The sequence below is a fragment of the Mobula hypostoma genome, chromosome 13 (genome assembly GCF_963921235.1).
Source record: "Mobula hypostoma chromosome 13, sMobHyp1.1, whole genome shotgun sequence".
In the NCBI taxonomy this organism is placed as follows: Eukaryota; Metazoa; Chordata; class Chondrichthyes; order Myliobatiformes; family Myliobatidae; genus Mobula; species Mobula hypostoma.
The window spans coordinates 6686677-6703113 of NC_086109.1; the positions used below are offsets into that span (position 1 = coordinate 6686677).

Consider the following 16437-nt stretch of genomic DNA (forward strand, 5'->3'; position numbering starts at 1 on the left):
AACAAGCCTGATGCATTTTGGAAACAAGTCCTGCGGACTGATGGAGTTAAAATAGAACTTTTTGGCCATAATGAGCAAAGGTATGTTTGAAGAAAAAGGGTGCGGAACTTCATGAAAAGAACCCCTCTCCAACTGTTAAGCACGGGTGGATCGATCATGCTTTGGGCTTGTGTTGCAGCCAGTGGCACGGGAAACTGGGGTAGGGGTGAAGTAAAGAGCTGTGAAGTTGATTGGTGAAAGAGATGAAGGGCTGGAGAAAACATCAACCCACTCATTCTCACAGCTACCTGGACTATACCTCTTTCCAACCTGTTACTGTAAAAATGCCAATCCTGTTCTCTCAATTCCTTTGTCTCCGCCGCATCTGCTGTCAGGATGAGGCTTTTCATTCCAGAATGAAGGAGATGTCCTCCTCTTTCAAAGAAAGGGGCTTCCCTTCTTTCACTGTCAACGCTGCCCTCAACCGCATGTCTTTCATTTCACTTATGTTGCCCTCACCCCATCCTCCTGCCACCCCACCAAGGATAGGGTTCCTCTTGTCCTCACCTACCACCCCACCAGACTCTATGTCCAGCACACAATTCTCCGTAAGTTCTGCCATCTCCAACAAGATCTCGCCACCAAGTATATCTTAAACAAGAGGAAATCTGCAGATTTTCACCCTACTTACTGCTTTCCGCTCCTTACATGGCTCCCTTGTTCATTTGTCCCTCCCTGGCACTTATCCTTGCAAGTGGAATAAATGCTATACCTCCCCCTACACCTCCCTCACTACCATTCAGGGCCCGAAACAGTCCTTCCAGGTGAGGTGACACTTCACCTGTGAGTCTGTTGGTGTCATTTACAGTATCCGGTGCTCCTGGTGTGGCCTCCTGTATATCGGTGATGTAGATTGGGAGACCGCTTTGCCGAGCACCCATGCTACACCTTGTATTCCCTCTGGGTTTATTCTATACCTTATATTCCATCTGGGTTGCGTCCAACCTGATGGCGTGAACATCAATTTCTTGGCTTCTCCCCCTTCACCATTCTCCATTCCCATTTCTCTTTCTCACCTTATCTCCTTACCTGCATTTCATCTCCCTCTGGTGCTCCTCCCCCTTCCCTTTCTTCCTGTCCTATCTCCTATGTCTTTCTGCCCTCTCCTATCAGATTCCCCTTCTCCAGCCCTTTGTCTCTTTCACCAGTCAACTTCCCAGCTTGATTGTTGCTTGAACCCCCTCCTCTACATCCTTCCCCATCACTTTATCATTTCCTGTCAGTCACCTTATGTACAGACACTCCTGTCTGTAGTGTCACTCTATGGACATACAATCAATCTCTGTATATAAGCTATCTTATGTATTCATATTTATTGTGTCTTTTTATTATAGTGTTTGTGTTTTTATTTGTACTGCATTGGATCTGGAGTAATTATTTCTTTCTCCTTTACACTTGTGTACTAGAAATGACATTAAAAAATCTTGAATCTTGAATTTTATGGGCAAGTGGCCCAGTAAAGCAACAAATAATGTGGCATTAAATTTGATTGTTGGTTTTATTTGTCTGGTGTTAAGGACACCCATCTACTGCAGTGGTGTATAGTACGATGTTCTTTATCTTGCAGCGGTCAAAAAATCGAAGGCGTATTCATCAGGAAATGAAGTATTTAGTTATGATGGAAGTGATCGTCAGTCTGCATTTGATTCTTTAAAAGAAACAGTTCAAGGTATATTTAACCTCATATTCAAGTGGGTCTGCTTTTGTCCTGTCACTGCCAAGCTCCCAATATTTTATTTGCTTTGCTCTTGAAGACAAGGGCTATTTGCTGTCTTTTGTTCATACAAGATGTGGCTTTCCTCCATTGTGTTACCTAAATTTCTTCTTTTGGGTTACCAGTATTTACATTGAGCCTGGAAGGAAGGATCTCTGTTCAGCCTTTTTTTCAAGTGCTTCTAGAGGGCAATTGAGAGGGGAAGTTGCCCTTTGATCAAATACTTCTGAAGTGGCTCAGGAGATTAAGGGTAACTTGAGAACTAACCCAGCCCATGTTTGTAGTGCTGCTCCCCAGGCAAAGCTGTTGAGCATTTAGTATTTGTGCCACCTATCTAGCCTCGAGATTCGTTCGTGCACCATTATCTGAGTGGCCAGTGCTGTTGAGTACATACACTGCAGCTAGAAAACAAAGCTGACATTTAGGTATTCTGTGATGAGCAAAGTTCAAAGTAAATTTATTATCAAAGTACATTTATGTCACCACGTACGAGCCTGAGATTCATTTTCTTGTGAGCAATCACAGTAAATACAAGAAACTTATGAGAATCAATGAAAGGCCACACCCAATAGGATGGACAACAATGTGTTTAAAAAAGACCAAGCTGCAAATACTAAAAGAAAGAGGAAAAAAAGAAATAATCACAATAACAATAAATTAATAAATTATAAGACCGTGAAACATAGAAGTAGAAGTTGGCCCATTGGGTGCATCACCATTCCATCATGGTTGATCTAGAATCATAGGACAGTACAGCATTGAAGCAGATCCTTTGGCTCATCTAGTCCATGCTGAACTATTAATCTGTCCAGTCACATTGACCTGCAATGGTCCATAACTCTATCCACATTTCTCTTAAATGTTGCGATCAAACCTAGATCCACTGCTTCCCCTGGCAGCTTGTTCCACAGTCACACCACAGTCTGAATGAAGAAGCTCCCCCTCATGTTCCCCTTAAACACTTCAGCTTTCACCCTTAAACCAAGACCTGTAGTTGTCATGTCCAACCTCAGTGGAAAATGCCTGCTTGCATTTACTCTATCTATACCCTTCATAATTTTTTGTATACTTGTATTAAATTTCCCCTTGTTCTCTTATGCACCAGGGAATGAAGCCCGAACCTATTCAACCTTTCCCTGTATCTCAGGTCCTCAAGACCTGACAACATCCTAGTGAATTTTCTGTGCACTCTTTCAATCTTATTGATATCTTTCCTGTAAGTAGGTTATCAGAACTACACATAATACTCCACATTAGGCCTCACCAACATCTTTTACAACTTCAACAAAGCGTCCCAACCCCGTACTTAAAACTTGATGAAGCCCAATGTGCCAAACACTCTGTTTACGATCTCTTCTATCTGTGACCACTTCCATGGAATTATGGATCTGTAGTTTCCGATCCCTCTGTTCTACTGCACTCCTCAGTGCCCTACGCTCACCACATAAATCCTACCTTGGTTGTCCTCCTGAAGTCCAACTCCTCATGATTGTCTGCATTAAATTCCTTTTGTCACTTTTCCACCCATCTTACCAGCTGGTCCAGATCCCATTGCAAGCTCTGATAGCCTTTCTCGCAGTCCACTATAACCCCAGACTAAGTGTCATCCATAGATTTGCTCATCCAGTTTACCATATTATCATCCAGATTGATGATATAGATGACAAACAAGTACCAATCCCTGTGGCACACCACTAGTCCCAGGCCTCCAGTCAGAGAGGCTACTACTTCCACTCACAAACAAGAGAAAATCTGCAGATGCTGGAAATCCAAGCAACCCACACAAAATGCTGGAGGAACTCAGCAGGTCAGGCAGCATCTATGGAAAAAAGAACACAGGCAGGTGTGGAGGCCACGTCATTGAGTCTATTTAAAGCAGAAGTTGATAGTTTCTTGTTTGGAAGGGGTGTCAAAGGTTACAGGGACAACACAGGAGAATTGAGGGTTGAGAGTGATATGCAACTTTTATTACCTCATCTGGAATGCCAAGTATCTGAACCACCTTGACCAACCTCCCGTGCAGGACCTTGTCAAAGTACTGCTAAAGAGGGATTTATTATCCTTCTCAACCCTCAATTTTCCTGCCTTCTCCCTGTAACCTTTGGTGTCCTTTCTAATCAAGAACCTTTCAACCTCTGCTTTAAATATACTCAATGACTTGGCCTCCGCACACACCTGTGGCAAAGAAATTCCTCCTCATCTCTGTTCTAAATGAACATCCCTCTATTTGGAAGCTATGCTGTCTGATCCTAGACTCCCCCACTACAGGAAACATCTTCTCCACATCCACTGTATCAGACCTTCCAATATTTGTTAGGTTTCAAAAAGATCCCCACCCCGCCACTCTTCTAAACTCCAATGAGTACAGGCCTAGAGCCATCAAATGATCCTCATATTATTAACCCTTTCATTCTTGGAATAATTCTGGTGAACCTCCTCTGGACCCTTTCCAATGCCAGCATATCCTTGCTTAGATAAGGGACCAAAAGCTCATAGTACAATTCGACATGCCACAGGCTACTGTCGCGAACAAGGAACCGAGAGGTGTTTCCCCTTCCACAGCGAGATGGGACGCCAATAAACAACTTGCTATTTTGACGTTACAGTCTGCATTGTCGCTTTTATTCCGAGTTCCCCGACTCGAGAACCAGCAACAAATCCCAACCATCGAGATAGTATATGTTTTTTTAAAAACCGCAGTATAGCTCTTGTTAGCTTTATTTTCATAGAAAGTTTTCCAGGTTCCATTAACGCAATATACCCAGCCTCTAACCTGTATCTGAGGAAAAAAATTGCTTAACTTTACTTGCATATTTAGATGGTGATGGCATTCATTTGTCAAGTTGTGCTGAATGAATGATTGTTGTTTTGCTTAACTGAGGTGTTGATCCAATGAATTTTGTACTTTGGGAGCTGGATTCTATTCACCAATGAAATTATTTGTATAAAACTTGGACTATTTCAGTGCATCAGAAAGATCTTGTAAAAACCTGTGTCTAAAGTGTAGATGAAAAGGTATTCCGTACTTCCAGTTTTATTTGGTCAACTTTCCATTTAGATACTATAGATTATTTGGATACTATAAAGGCTATTTTCTTTGAAAATAATGCAGAGGGTAATGGCTAATATGAGGGGGGCATAATTTTAAGGTGGTTGGAGGAAAGTAGGTTTCTTAGACAGAGAGTGATAGGGGTGTGGAATCCTGGGGTGGTGGTAGCAGCAGATACATTAGGGAAATTTTAGAGGCTCTTAGATAGGCACATGGGTGAAAAAAATTGGGAGAGCTATGTAGAGGGAAGGATAGATTGTTCTTCGAGTAAGTTAAGAGGTTGGCAGAACATCGTGGACAGAATGACCAGTCCTGTGCTATAGTGTTCCATGTTGACAGCAGATCCAGCATAATTCTATGGCATCATTTAAATATCTTCTTTTTGTGACAGGGGATTCAGCTCTTCAAGACCAGACCCCTTCACCAATCGAACAGTCGGCAGTTAAACTAACAGCTTCGGTTGTTGGAAATAAATTCCAACCTGCTGCTTTTCTTTCTCCTAACTTTCTGTTACGAAACTTCATTTCACTGGGTGTTTCAGCTATGAGTATTCCACGACTAGGTTTTGGTGGACATGGTTATCGTCAGTCGTTCCAGATGGCTTGTGCTGCTCCTGCGCCCTTCATACCACCAATCAACCCCGGATTTTTTCCTTTTCGCAACAACTTATTTCCACCTATGTTTAATCCATACAGAGCGCTTGCAAGGTGAGAATTCATAGCTCTATTTAACTTTTATTTTTTCAGAATTGGATTAATCAAATTAATTTCATAATTGGATTATTATTGTTATCAAAATTCATGTTTTTTCTTCCTTTTGGAAAAAATTGACTTCAATAAATTTAGGCATGATTCGATGAATCTAGGATGGCTTTCCCATTCTTACCTATGTTTCTCAAAAGTAAATGTTGTCCTTGACAATATTTTCCATTAGTTTTCCCACCACTGACAAACTCAAGTTTAGAGAGGAATGAACTGAAATCAAATGGGTTCCTACTAAGTCTGCCCCTTGAGTTGTATGTAAAGACCTGGTCTCCCTATCTACGAAGGATAAACCTTTAAAAGAGGGAGCGCAAAATTGATTCCTGGAACATAGGGCTGTTCTCCATTGCGCTCGATAAAATCAGTACTGATTAAAGCATAAAATTCTTAGTCACCATAAGTGCTGGGAAAAAGTTTTCCTTCTGGCTGGGGATTCTTGAACCAAGGCTTAGAGTGCTAACTGTCCGGTCATCCAGAACTGAGGTGAGAAGGCATTTCTTCACTCAGAGCTTGTTGAAATTTGTAATTTTCCCGAGGGGCTGGCACATCTTTCTCCCTGGTATCCATGTATGCTTTGGCAGAGAGCATGGGAGTGATGGCCTTTTTACTGTTCCATCGGTGCATGTCACTTAAATGTGAGATGCCATCGTTTGACAACTCATCTGCAATCTTGATTGAATATGGAAATCCTATTACATGCTGTGTGCCCTTGTAGCCTGTGGTTCAGTGAATATCACACTCAGGTCTAATATTACTGGCTTGTGATTTGAAATTTGTTGTTTTGCAGCAGTACATTGCAATACGTAATTCAAAAAAAACTACAAATTACAATGTATACCTGTTTGTAAGTATTTAGAATCTGTGGCTGTATACCTGTGTGTGTGTATGTATATGTGTGTGTGTGTGTATTTGTAGCTATTTTCCGTTGGTCATGGTTGACCATGGGATGTTGTATTCTAACTGTAATGCGCAAGCCAGGGCAGTATAATATGGAGAGCAAGCTGTTGCCCCGCCCCCGATGAAACTGATGAGCCCAAAGGAATGACAGAGACTGATACAGTTTGGCACCAGTAGCATTGCTGGAGTTGCTAGTCACTGTTGAAATCAACGTAGAACTGCCTTAGAGACTCCAGCTCTGAATTTTTCCTGGGGGTTTACTCCCGAAGCCTTCCCCATGAGTGGGTATAGCCGCAAAGCAGCGGAGGTTTGAGATCAGAGTTTTCCTTCTCCTAGATGAACTGCCAACCATTGCTGTCAAGGGCCATCTACCATTTGTGTGTGTGTCTTCAGGCACCAGTAGCTTGCCTTTGCCCTGTCTCCTGTCAGTAGAAATCGCTCCACCAGGCTTAGAAGCTGAGCTTCAAGTGAAGGCTAGGGAGCTGGCCTTGGTTGTCAAAAACTACTTGAGACGCACGCCATTGGGAGCATTTAATAAGTAGTGTGAGCTTATCTGCACTATCTCCCATGACTATAACAACCTTAAGGAACCATATATATATTAACTTAGTGCAAAAAGAGAGCAGAAACCAAAAAAAAATGCAGAGTGAGGTAGTGTACATGGGTTCATTTTCCATTCAGAAATCTGATAGCATAGTGTAAGAAACTATTTGTAAAACGTTGCGTGTGTGTCTTGGGGCTCCTGTACCTCCTGAGACCCTTCAGGAAAGTGTCCATTGGGCATAGCAGGTTATTATCACGTTTATGTCACAGCTTCAGTCCAGCATATCAGATCATGTATGCTGCAAATTGAACTCTTAAGGTCTTGTTAAATTAAGGCCATTTGTTTGTACAGGATCTTTCTTTTTTTATGTTAAATTTAAAATGGCTTCTTTGTTATGTTATACTGGGGAATGCTTCTTTGTTATGTTAAATGCTGAGAAAGTCTCTAGCTAGACAGTTGCTTGGGTTAGTACAGACAGCAGGGTGCTATTAGCCAATAGGTGGTCATGTATCGTTTTCTTTTTGGATACAATGCTGTATCATATGACTGGGGACGGGGTTTTTGGCGGGGGGTCGGAGGAGAGACGGGGAGGATGGCGGATGGGGTTTTGGCGGGGAGTCGGAGGAGAGACGGGGAGGACGGCGGACGTGTGGAGAGGCTCCGGTCGATCACTTCGGGTGGTCCCGAGCCGTGAGTCGACAGGATCTGGGTGGTCGTCAGGAATCGATTGAGCTCCAACGGTTGCGCGCGAAGAACTTGGACTTTGATAAGTCTTGGCGCCTTTTTTTCATTTTTTTTCCTGTATCAAATTTATATTAATATCATAGAATTAGTAATATCTATAAAGTGTCCTTGGTAAAACGTACTGGGTGTGCTGGCTGATGATTGATGTTTGGGATTGATTCGGGCGGCAGCCGACTCCGTGGGAAGCGTTGAGGCAGGTGCTGGGTGGGATTTCCCCTAGACATATACGAGCCAATATAACTGAGCATTACATGTTTCACAGGGAACCACAATTTCAAGAGACCCTGCAAAGCATGGAGATCAGAAAAGAGCTTGAAAGAAGAGGGGCAATTTTACCCAGTAATGAGAGCAAAGGTAAGAGCTCAGACAGCAGAAGTAAAATGCTGCAGACGTTGCATATCTGCAAACATAAAGATGCTCAGTATACATTGGGTCAGTAAATGATCTAAAGATAAACACTTAGCTTTATTTGTTACCTCTATATCTAGAAGTACATTGAAATGCATCATTTGCGTCAATCCCAACACAGTCCGAGGATGTGATGGGGACAGCCTGCAAGTGTGGCCAACATGGCAAGCCCACAGCTAACTAACCTGTCTGCCTTTGGAACATGGGTGGAAACTGGAGCAACTGGAGGAGACCCATGCAGCCACAGAGAGAATGTACAAACTCCTGACAGGCAGTGGCAGGAATTGAACCCAAACCGCTGGCGCTGTGTAGTGTTATACTCGCTGTTGTACTACTGTGCCGCTCTAAGAAGTATTTAAGCAGAAATAGTAATCCAGTATTCTTTTCTTTTTCAATATTTTTATTGATTTCTTACATAAAAGAATACACAGTAGGATATATAATATATATTGATTACAATATATTGAAATCACAAATATAGTCTCATGACCCCATATCCGTATACATTAAATTTAAACATAATACTGAAAAGATAATTTTATTATACAAAAAAAATCTAAACCCACTACCAGAAAAAAAACAGCTGTTTGGTTAAAAAAAAGAAAAGGAAAAAATCCTTATCATATAATAAAACATATTGTTCACCAACATCTGTGCTTAATAGCAAATCAAAGATTTTGAAAATAATTCAAAAAAGGTCCCGTAATCCAGTATTCTCCATGCAAATATATTCCTTACATGTAAGCTAAAGAAGACAAGACAGAACTTTAAAAGGTATGCTGTGCTCTTGAAGGTACTTGTGTACTGTCACTTTTCCTGTACGAACATTTTGAATTGGGAGCATTAACGGTCCCTCAGGACCCACGAATATTTGCCATTCAATAAAATCACGGTTGTTCTGACTGTACTAATCTTTACTTATTAAGCCACAAATATGAGAAAATCTGCAGATCCTGCGAATCCATCAGTCCTGATGAAGGGTCTTGGCCTGAAATGTCAACTGTACTCTTTTTCCAAAGATGCTGCCTGGCCTGCTGAGTTCTTCCAGCATTTTGTGTGTGTTGCTTGCTTATTAAGTATCCATTCTATCTCTGCCTTACAAATATTTAGAAGCTCTACCCTAATGTCCTTTTTAGGGGAGAGATCCAAAGACTTGTGACTGAGGAAAGAAATATCACTTTTTTTTTTCTGTTTTAACGCAGTACGTTTAAATCTAGTTTCTTAGTTTTCTAACATTCAGTGGGGGCAAATCTAGCCTATTTAATTTTTCCTCATAAGAAGTATTCCAACAGGATATTTTTCTCAAAATAAGGAGTCCAATACTTGTACAATATTTACTTACTCCCTGTTACACTGTTGGCATTTAGGGCAACAATGAAGGTGCTCCGTCTCTGGTGGTGTTCAGGGCTTCCTTCATCATGTCAGTAGCTTCCTCTCGGTTTTCACTACTGTCAGTCACGCAAGTCCCAGGTGGAGACTCAGGAATACCATTGCATTCAGCTGTAGAAGGATTCTTTATTGCTTTTTCTTAACAGTTTTGTCTTACCATTCAGGGTTGTTACCCCTGTGCTGTACCCCCGAACCTAGAGGTCCAGTGGACGACTCTTAGTCTGGCCTCTACCCTTTGACCTGTTTGGCATAGGTGACCCTACCAAGAGCCAAAGCATAAAGCCCTGACTCCACCCAACATAGCTCTCTGGGTCATTGAGGTATGCAAGCCTCTAAAGCAGGACAAGGTTGTGGTCCTCTTGGAGAACTGTCAAACTTGTCGTGTTGGAAGTAGTTCAGATATAGCTTACTATACTAGACTAACACTGGAATGCTTCTTATGAGAAGAACCAGTCACCATCACAACAGTAGATGTCCAGCAACGGGTAGCAAGTATGGAGAGCTGGACATCACCAGGGCTGACAAGATCCAGACCTATTGGCTGAAGAAACTAACGGCATTACTGACATGGCTGGCAGCTCAAATGAACCAGCTGCTTGAAGCAGGCTCCCACCCTGACTGGCTAACTCAAGGGGGACAGTACTCCTAATAAAGGATTGTCACAAAGGAGCAACACCATCGAACTACCAGCCTATAACTTGTCTGTTAATAACGTGGAAGATCCTATCAGATATCATAGCCATCAAGCTGAAGGGATCTGTGTGCAAGTTCCTGAGCCTTGGTAGACAAAGCAGTGATGTGAGACTTGAAGACCAGACAAACCAACCTAAGTACAGCCTAGATCAACTACCAGAAAGCATATGACTCAATGCCTCGTGCATGGATCCTGAAACGCCTGTCCTTGCACAAGGTCAACAAGACACAAAGGACCTTCATCAAGAATTCATGGGCCGTTGCAGGAATTGTGTACAGGAACACCTGCACTGAGTATGGATTGGATACTCCCAACTCCAAACGGGAAACACCCGAGAACATAGTGGAGAATGACAAAGCTAAGATCATGTGGGACTTCCAAATGTAGATTGATAAGCAGGTATTGGTCAATCAATCAGACAGAGTAATACTGGACAAGGAACAGAAGAAAGCAATAGTCACAGATGTGGCAATGCTGAATGACAGTTACATCAGGAAGAAAGAATATGAGAAGCTGGAGAAATACCAGGGCTTGAAAGAGCAGGTAGAAAGGATGTGGAAGGTTAAAGCCAGCGTAATTCCGGTGATAATAGGAGCACCTGGACTGGGACAGTGGCTCTAAAAAATCCCCGGAACAGCACCTGAGATCTCGGTCCAGAAGAGTGCACTACTGGGAACAGCAAGGATACTGCACCCAGCCCTCAAACTCCCAGACCCCTGGTAGAGGGAAAAATACACATACACACCACCCATAAGGGGTGAGGGAAAAAAAAGGGATAATTAGTCATTGTAAATTGTCCTGCAGTTAGGTTAGGATTAAATTGGGGGATGGCTCGGCAGTGCAGTTCAAAGGGCTGGAAGGGTCTATTCTATGCTGCACCCCAGTAAATAAATAAACATATTCATGTCTCATTACTGTCCTCTATATTTACTATTTTCTTGACCAACTTTTCCCAAATTGTCCATTTTTAAGGGCAAACATTTGTCCATTATGCTGTTTAGTTTAAGTGACTGAAAGAATGGTATATTTCTAGAGCTATTTTAAAAGGCTTGTGATCTTTATTGAAAAAAAAGTTGAACGAGTTAACACATTGCACTGAAATTAAGTGCATGTTAGAAGAAAATAAGCATGTACAATGTCAAGGGGTCAGAACTGATTGTAATTTTAAAAAGTTTTACACTAAATTATTCTCTGTATGCAGAACATAAGAAATAAAATAAGAGGTGGACTGATGTAAGTTTAGAGCACAATGGCTATGATTTTTAATGTCATTTCCAGTACACAAGCGTGAAAGAGAATTAAATAATTGTTACTGTGGATCTGATGCAGCACAAAAAAAAGAAACACAATAAGATAAAGAACACAATAATAAAAAATACAATAAATATAAATATATATTTATATAAGATAATTTGGATAGCTCGTGCGGTTAATGGTAAGGTTGAGTTGTTCTCTGATCTTGGCAATTTATCTGGCCAATGGTGACGAAACATTTGCAAGTAAATTGCCAAGATTGGAGCACAACTCGACCCAACCATATATTTATTAGCATATAATTATAGAGTGTGTGTGTGTATATGTATATGTGTGTGTGTGTGTGTGTGTGTGTATATATATACACACACATATACACACACACACACACACACACACACACAGATTGATTATACTATATGTACATAAAATGCTAGGCACAGGAATGTCTATATAAAGTGGCTCTGAACTCTGACAAGAAATGATAAAGTAGTGGTGGTGAAGTTAGTTATTGGGTGGAGGTGTTGATCAACCTTACTGCTTGTAATGTATAAAATTTGGTGAGTTGACAAGCAGACCAGGCAAGCAGTTGCCTGTTCGTGTTGTACTCAGACTTGCACCTTACAGCCAGTATCCTCAACTGCTAAATTACAATTCCTGGGTACTGTCTTTCATTGACAGTAAGGGGACACATCCACTAGCCCTTGCTGTTGATGTTGAATTGCTAGTCAAACACTGGTGATAAGACCACCTATTGTCCTTTGGCTTATGAGAGTAGCAAATGCTCGAAAATTTTGGGTGGAGGGCTTCAATGTCTGTAATAATAAGTGGCATCATTGAGTTTTGGATAAAATATCGCCAGAGCAGTCTGTAGTAAAAAATGTGCACATGAACACAAGAAATAAACTTCCAGGCCCTTATTCATATCTATCTTCTCAATGCAGATTATGTTGACGGGAATTGGTCTTGTCCTTTCTCTAGTGCTGTCATAGAGCATTACTGCATTGATATAGGCCCCTTTGGTGCAATGAATCCATGCCGATCACAGTGCCCATCCAGCTAGACCCAGTTTCCTACATTTGGCCCATGTCTCGAAGCCTTGTCCCTATCCAAGTGCTTCTTAAGTGATGCTACTGTACCCATCTCAACCACTTCCTGTGGCAGCTCGTTCCATATACCGGCCACCTTCTGTGTGAAAATATATATCCCTCACCAAATCATGTGACATGATCGTTATGATGGGCCATCACCAAAATCTAATCTTGTGGCCTGGTGTACCTTTATTTTGTCACCACTTGATGGTGGACAGAGGCAGACAAAAATGCTAGTCTTGTCTCTGTTCTGATTGACAAAACAAAATCAGAAGTTGTGGGGATTCTAAGTATTTATTAATTTATAAATTGCATTATCTAGGCCTGCAGCTTGTGTAGTTCCATCACTACAAGAGTGTAAATGCTGTCTGAAATATATAGCTAGGGTGCCTAAGACTTTTGCATAGTACTGTGTGTGTGTGTGTGTGTGTAATAGATAGTGTTCATGGACCCTTCAGAAGTTTTGACAATGGAGAGAAAGAAGCTGTCCTTAAGCGTTGAAGGTGTGTCTTCAGGTTCCGATACCTTCTCCGTAATGGTAGTAATACAAAGAGGGCATGTCTTGGATGGTGAGGGTCCTTAGTGATGAATACTGCCTTCGGGCACCACGTTTTTAAGATGTCCTCAATGGTTTGGAGGTTTAGAAACATAGAAAACCTACAGCACAATACAGGACCTTCGGCCCACAAAGCTGTGCCGAACATGTCCTCACCCCAGAAATTACCTGCTGTTTCCCATAGCCCTCTATTTTTCTGAGCTTCATGTACCTATCCAGGAGTCTCTTAAAAGAGCCTATCTTATCTGCTTCCACCACCATTGCCGGCAGCCCATTCCACACACTCACCACTCTCTGCGTTTTAAAAAAAAACTTACCCCGACATCTCCTCTGTACCGACTTCCAAGCACCTTAAAACTGTGCCCTCTCATGCTAGCCATTTCAGCCCTGGGAAAAAGCCTTTGACTATCCACACGATCAATGTCTCTCATCATCTTATACACCTCTGTCAGGTCACCTCTCATCCTCCGTCGCTCCAAGGAAAACAGGCCGAGTTCACTCATTCTGTTTTCGTAAGGCGCGCTCCCCAATTTAGGCAACATCCTTGTAAATCTCCTCTGCATCCTTTCTATGGTTTCCACATCCTTCGTATAGTGAGGCGACCAGAACTGAGCACAGTACTCCAAGTGGGGTCTGACCAGAGTCTTATATAGTTTGTGCCCAAGATGCTGTCTTATTCATCTGGATTTTATATATTTATTTTCTACTTCATATTTATTTTCTAAGTGGAAGTTTTTGGTCCAGCCATGCAAGGGCTGATAAGTTTTCTGAAAGAGGTTTTTCTCTATCCTTGTTTCAGATGACTCTTCGGAAGATTATGGGAGTCTCCTTCGGCTTGTTTCTTTTGTAAAAAAGACCAAATCAGTTACACCTGATAACTACAGGGATTCGTTAAATTGTCCTCCAAGCCAGCTGCATGGAACAGAATTGAAACAATTTTCTTCAGGATTACGGTAATTTATTTTCCTTGCGGAACATTTAGCAGTTTATTTATTAAGGTTTGTTTCTGTATTTCCATGGAATTTTGATGTTCATGATCTAAACATGTAGAAGTCAAATGATTAAAGATGTGCTAGAATTTGACAAGTTGTAAAAATACACAAGAAATATTTGGGTTTTCAAATACAATGAATTGTTTATTCTAATGAGTTTGTATTTTATTGCTCATTTTAAGGGAGCTGGAATATCCAAGGCAGAGAGAAAATCAGAGATCTGGGGAGAGAAGCGGATCTGTGAGGGATCGCTCCAGGAGTCCGAGTTCCAGTGATGGTCACTATCAAGATAAAAAAATGGATTATGATCCAGAGCGGCAACAAAGGATTCATTGTGATTATTCTCCTCGGAGGGATCACCATTCAGACCGAAGCCGAGATAAAAGGGACAGCTATGGTCTAGAAGGGCCTTGTGACTCTCTGAGATATACCTCTAGAAGTGATGATATCTGGCATGTTTATTCAGAAAAGAGTGGAAAAGGACACGATTACAGTGAAGAAAAATATCTTAGAAAAAAAGAAAAGGACAGAGAGTACGAGTTTTGATGGTATGTGTGTCGATTTTGTCTTTTTGGACAAATCATTATATATAGTAAAGCCACTGAATATCTTGTAAATGAACATACACACTAAATACCTTGTAAATAAATCTACAGTGATGACCCAATTTAGCATCTTCCACAGGATTCCAGCAAAATAGATCCCCAATTCGTCTGTAGAGGTTCGCCACCAATAATGCCTCTGGTACATGATCAGCCGTTTAATGTTGATCCTTTTCATGCAGTACTTAACTGGCGAAACTCTGTCTGCAGTCTGTGTCTTTAAATATGAGGCTGGTAACATAGTGCCATGTCTTAACCAACAGTAGATCAGGTTAATTACAGTTACACAGTGAACATTGCACAGAAGTAAGCCTTTTTAGCTTTGCGTCTTGAACGTCTATCAGAGTGACCCCTAGTTTCGTTACCCACATATGCTTGTTTGGCCTTCCCTTGAAAGTAACTATACTGTATACCTTGAGTTCTCTGTACAACAATGAGTTCCACATTCCCACCACTGTTGGTGTAGAAGGTTTTTCTAAATTCAGTTTCCTCTTGACAGTCTTATATTGTTGACAGCAGGTTGTGCTTCTTCCCACAAGTGAAATTGTGTTGTCTTTCCACAAATTCAAGATCTTTTATAATTTTAAAGATCTTTATTTGGCCCCGTTTTCCCAAGAGAGTAGTAGTTTGGTCTGTTCATACTTTCCTGATACGTATCCCCTCTCATTTCTAGTAACCTTGTAATCTCCTCTCATCCTTTTTATAATGAGAGTAGAATTGTACATAGTCCTCTAAATGTAGTCTAACCAAGGTTCAATACAGGTTCAGCATAACTTGGCAACTCTGCCTACAGAAAGAAAGCACTTGATGCTTTTTGGTTTTTTATTTTGTTTTATGGTCTTGCTAAGCTGCGGTACTGATTTTATTGAAGTTATTGGAACTCCAAAACCTCTGCTGTACCCAACTTAGACAAGCACCCTCAGAGTAATAAATAACTGGCCTGTCTTTTCTGTAGGAAATGTACTTAAAGTGATGTTTTCAACCTCGTTTTTTGATTTTCCCATTTTTTGCAAGTTTATTAATGACATATACTGCAGTAATACTCAGTATCAGACATTTCCCCCCTTTAGTATTGTTTTCAAATTTAGAAATTGTCTTTGGTTCGAGAGTCTAAATTGTTAATGTAAAGTGTGAAGAGCATTGTCCTCTTAGAATACCAGTATCTGACATTTTCAACTGTGAATAGCTACTCTTTGCACTTCTCTGTGCAGTCTGTGTCCTAAAGTTAGTTAGCAATCCATTTCGTCACTTGTTCCTCATACCTCCATCTTTGACCTTGTTCATAGTCTTTTTATGAAGTATTTTATTGAAGATCTTTAGCAAGTTGAGTTAAATTGGATCTACTGTATTACATTGTCTACTTTCTCTGTACCTCAAATTCAGTAAAAAAAAATTCCCTTTTGAAATACCCACTGACTATTCACTGCGATACTTTTCATTTCTAGATGTTCTTTTATCATATTAGCAGGGATTCTGTCCTTTACTATCCACAGATACCAGGTTATATTAAAACGTTGTATAATTCTGGTGTGAATTTCTTTAATAATGAGTCCTTCATTGTGAAATATTGTTTGCTTTGGGTTGCTGTGGTGGAGTAGTGAAAAGAGAAATGAGGGAGGCAGATCCTGGGATACCTGGAGCTGATAAAGCATTGAGTAGTGGTAGAAATTTGGTTAATGCTTTGTAGAAGTTCTTGAGGACTC

The 16437-nt window shown here is 41.1% G+C and overlaps 1 protein-coding gene across 2 annotated transcripts in view; it reads left to right on the forward strand.

The window, feature by feature from the left end:
- The window catches only part of LOC134355393 (cleavage and polyadenylation specificity factor subunit 7-like), a 39923-nt gene that overhangs the window by 19055 nt on the left and 4431 nt on the right, over window positions 1-16437 (forward strand). For both annotated transcript variants that reach the window (XM_063065197.1, XM_063065198.1), the window contains exons 5-9: window positions 1607-1708; window positions 5194-5509; window positions 8011-8102; window positions 13940-14093; window positions 14315-14680. In XM_063065197.1, coding sequence (XP_062921267.1) covers window positions 1607-1708; window positions 5194-5509; window positions 8011-8102; window positions 13940-14093; window positions 14315-14678 — 1028 coding nt within the window. In that variant the 3' untranslated portion in view covers window positions 14679-14680. The remainder of the gene's footprint in view (window positions 1-1606; window positions 1709-5193; window positions 5510-8010; window positions 8103-13939; window positions 14094-14314; window positions 14681-16437) is intronic.